Genomic DNA, 4,522 nt, shown 5'->3' on the forward strand with positions numbered 1-4,522 from the left:
AAAACTTTTGCGACTTTTGCGATTGTCGCAAAAACTTCTGCGACTTTTGCGATTGTCACAAAAACTTCTGCGACTTTTGCGATTGTCGCAAAAACTTCTGCGACTTTTGCGATTGTCGCAAAAACTTTTGCGACTTTTGCGATTGTCGCAAAAACTTTTGCGACTTTTGCGATTGTCGCAAAAACTTTTGCGATTTTTGCGATTGTCGCAAAACATTTTTGCGACTTTTGCGATTGTCGCAAAAACTTCTGCGACTTTTGCGATTGTCGCAAAAACTTCTGCGACTTTTGCGATTGTCGCAAAAACTTCTGCGACTTTTGCGATTGTCGCAAAAACTTCTGCGACTTTTGCGATTGTCGCAAAAACTTCTGCGACTTTTGCGATTGTCGCAAAAACTTCTGCGACTTTTGCGATTGTCGCAAAAACTTTTGCGACTGTCGCAAAAACTTTTGCGACTTTTGCGATTGTCGCAAAAACTTCTGCGACTTTTGCGATTGTCGCAAAAACTTTTGCGACTTTTGCGATTGTCGCAAAAACTTTTGCGACTTTTGCGATTGTCGCAAAAACTTTTGCGACTTTTGCGATTGTTGCAAAAACTTTTGCGACTTTTGCGATTGTCGCAAAAACTTCTGCGACTTTTGCGATTGTCGCAAAAACTTCTGCGACTTTTGCGATTGTCGCAAAAACTTCTGCGACTTTTGCGATTGTCGCAAAAACTTCTGCGACTTTTGCGATTGTCGCAAAAACTTTTGCGACTTTTGCGATTGTCGCAAAAACTTCTGCGACTTTTGCGATTGTCGCAAAAACTTTTGTTGTTTGTTTGTGTTACGATTTCAGACTTTGATGATTCTTAAATAAAATACCTAAAACAAATAGGTATTTTGACTAAGCTTTTGCTTTATAAACAAATCCTACGACCTATATTATTATATGCATACCCAGATTGGGGAAAAGTGCCTCTACGCTCTTAAAGAAAATCCAAGTGGTCCAAAACAAATTTCTTAAACGAATCCTTAATTTAACACTTTGGCATAGTACTAGTGACATTCATCAAAGAACAAATATGATCAAAAATAATACAATATGTTGATCTACTATTAGAAAAGTATAAAACAAATTGTACGTCCAGCCCGTGGCGATTTGTAAATAGGTTATATTAAAGTAAATAGACTAGATTATAAATTTATGTAATAGAGGAAAGATTAGTGTAGATAAGGTTGAGAGTAGATTCTCTTTCGTTATCATTTTTTCTTAGACTAAAAATGCTCAATGTGACCAGGGTTTTTTTTTCAAAAAACCGTTTCCCTGCAGAAGAACTCCACTCTAACGCGATGGCTAAAACATGATCTATATCATGACGTGTAAACCGTTAAATTTATCCAGTATATGTTATTGTGTAAAAGGCACAAAAGGTCTAATATCAATCAGAGCTCCACTATATTGTAATTAAAAATAGTAAACAATGAAAAATAAATAAATAATAAATAAAATAAATAATAAATAAATAGGTATTTTGAGGTTTCATCCCGGCAAATGGCCAAATTTCAGTAGCTTTGAGATCTGTTAGGAAACATACACGAACTCTTGTCTGATGATTATAGTATCGTTATTTCTCTCTGTGTTTCTAAGCATCGCACAAGCACATGCGCAGCATAAAACCGCTTGTGTATTCTGCTCCCTGGAACACCTTACTGTGGACTGTATCGCGAAAGACTATCGTGACCATGTTCACACTATCGCCGTAAAAAACAAAGTTATCTGAAACCGCGTTGAGGCACGCCAGCAGCAAGTACTTGCAACAAACCGCTTATCGCACCGTCTGGGTGACAAACACGGTCATCCGTTGAGTCAGAAGGGTGCGAAAGGCTTTCCGATAACGCTACACGCAACCGAAAGCGATAGCACGCACACACACACACACACACACACCCTCGTTGGCGCGCTAGACCTAACATCAATCGTTTGGGGAGCCAGTTACCGCAAAAGAGAGTTTGCACGATGGACGCCCTCGATGGTGTGCCAAGATCCGTGCTCGGCTACCCGGTCAAGACGCGCACCCAAATAGTGGCCACCTTCCTGGTGCCGGTGATCTTCGAGCTGATGCTGTACATTGTGCTGACGACGGCGGACATACTGATCACGGTGGAGCACTTCCGCAACGGCGCTCCGACGTGGGCATGGTTCACGCTCACCCTTATCTGGCTCCCGGCCGTGGTGTGCTTCTGCTCCATCGTATCCACCCCGGAACGGTGGCCGGAACGCATTGGATTTGACGAGCGTACGGGTCGCTTCCTATTCAACCAGGTCGCGATACTTGTGTTCTTTCCGCTCGCCGCTCTCTACCGGTAAGTCCCCCCCTTCCGCGCAATGATTCACATCGTCAAACACACCCATTCGCGCTCTCTCGCTCTCTCTCTTCAGCTTCAGCCGACGCATTTTCTGGAGCGTCGAAGCCCTGTTCCACGACAAAGGCTCCTACGGCCGTGCGCAAGCCGTCGCCAAGATAACGGAAACGTCTCCCTGCGAGCTGTACCACTTTCTGCAGGCGTTCCTGCAGGCCGCCCCCCAGATGATGCTGCAGCTGTACATCCTGCTGCGGGACGGCACGTTCCGCAACTACGACACGGTCACGGTGCAGGTGATCAGCGTCGTCTGCTCCTTCCTCACGATGGCCACCATCATTACCGGCTATCAGCGCTTCGAAAGCCAGAAGATCGTTGGCCGCTGCTATCCGTGGAGCACCGCCGAGCAGGCAACGCAACGTCGCAAGCAGCTGCTACGATCGACGAGCACGGCCGTGTCGGCGCTTGCCACACCGTCTATAGCGCCGGAAGCGGATCCCATCGTGCCGAACATTATGCGCAACTTCTACTCGCGCTACGGCAGCGAAGGGGAGCGTGAATCGACGGCAAATGAGCGAGTGGCGGTGCCGGCCGCCGAGCAAAGTCCCCGGAAAACGCTCAACGTCGGTGCGTTCAACTTCGATCGGCAGCAGTCGAAAGCGCACCAGGATCCGTACGTCAACTTCACGGACGATGATAAGCTGCAGGAGTTTAGCGGGCCGCCGGACACGGTCGATCGCGGTGGCTCAAAGGCCCGACCATCGGGGCGTAGCGTTAGCTTCAAGCTGCGGGACACGGTCGAGGAGCTGCAAGCGATGGACCATTATCTGCGCAGCACGGAAGACGTCCGCGGGTACGCTACCGACGACAGTGACGACGAGTACCTCAAGCCGGACGGGTTCGATGCGGTACCGAAGCGGCCGGCCCCACCAACACCGGAAGCGGCGGCCGGTATGTTTCATCGCGTGTCCGTCTTCCGCCACATGCTGCTCTTCAATGCGGAAGCGTTCATAAAGGAGAAGGTGCCCCGGCTGCCCGAGGGCATGTTTGAGCATGCGAATCCCAGGGAGGGAAGCCGGAAGGCCCAAGGGACGGACGATCAGACGGATGGAGATGCGATATCGCTACCCTCCCGGCGCCAAACGATCGTGGGGCTCGAGCAGGACGATATGGTAGGCAAGGCGGTACTATTTCTCGGCTGGGTAATGTTTCTGCTGATGCGCATGCTGGCCCTGTCCACGTTCTACGTGTTTTTCCCACTGTACTTCTGGATGCTGGTGGCTAACCACTATCTGCTGATGATCGCCTGCATCGTGTACGAGGTGCGGCTGCACGAAAAGCTCGAGCGCTACTTCTTCTACCTGTTTCTCGCCTACATGTACGTGTTTTCGCTGCTCGAGTTTAAGATACGGTTCGTGCACGTGCGCTGGTGGTACGTCGGGTACATTGCGCTGGTGCTGGCCGAAAATGTGGCCTCGCTGGTGCTGTGGTACAACTTGGGTGCGTTCGAGTCCTGGTGGTTTTACTTCCTGCACCACACGATCGTGGCGAGTGGGTCGTTGAGCGTGCTGTGCTTCCTGTTCTATTACGCGTTTCTGCGCCCCAAGGATAAGGTGTTGTTCGTCAATGAGGACTAGCGTTGGGGTTTGCTGAGTGTGTATCCCAACGTGCAAAGGTTGCTCTCTAGGGTAAGCCAGTTTGTGTGTGTGTGTGTGTGTGTGTGTGTGTGTGTGTGTGCGTGTGATTTTAGTTCATTAGAGATATTTATTTAAACTGATGTATTAACTTTGCGATCTATTACAACTATTTTCTAGTGCTTTAATTTTTGTAACCCGTTTTGTTTACTAACGTAAGACGCCCAGCAATAAACAATTGTGCAGCAACGGTAGTAGAAAGGTGATCGCCACCGATAAGTGAGAGTGATAATAGCTTTCAGCGGTATCCTAAATGAAGCATTACCAGTGTAATTAAATTTTACTACAACCAAACGGCCGATCTTCCCCGCCTCCGAACCATCCTGCCCCAGACCATGCCACGCTACCAATCAAAAGATTAACTAAAAATCAATTACACCTTGCAGCAAAAGTAAGACATAACCGTTTGCTGTGCCCAAAACTTGGCGGCCTCCGACCCTTTTGCGAAGCTTTGCCATTTACGAGAGCAAAAATTGGCATTCGGGT

General features: G+C 48.2%; 1 protein-coding gene across 1 annotated transcript; it reads left to right on the top strand.

The window, feature by feature from the left end:
• Positions 1-1,604: 1,604 nt before the first annotated feature.
• On the top strand, positions 1,605-4,294 carry LOC1273669 (uncharacterized). The gene is made up of 2 exons (XM_312671.6): positions 1,605-2,345; positions 2,422-4,294. Exons 1-2 carry the CDS (start codon positions 1,999-2,001, stop codon positions 3,977-3,979), a joined length of 1,905 nt encoding a protein of 634 aa, XP_312671.5. The 5' UTR covers positions 1,605-1,998; the 3' UTR covers positions 3,980-4,294.
• The last annotated feature ends 228 nt before the right edge of the window (positions 4,295-4,522 follow it).

Source organism: Anopheles gambiae, chromosome 2 (assembly GCF_943734735.2).
Source record: "Anopheles gambiae chromosome 2, idAnoGambNW_F1_1, whole genome shotgun sequence".
In the NCBI taxonomy this organism is placed as follows: Eukaryota; Metazoa; Arthropoda; class Insecta; order Diptera; family Culicidae; genus Anopheles; species Anopheles gambiae.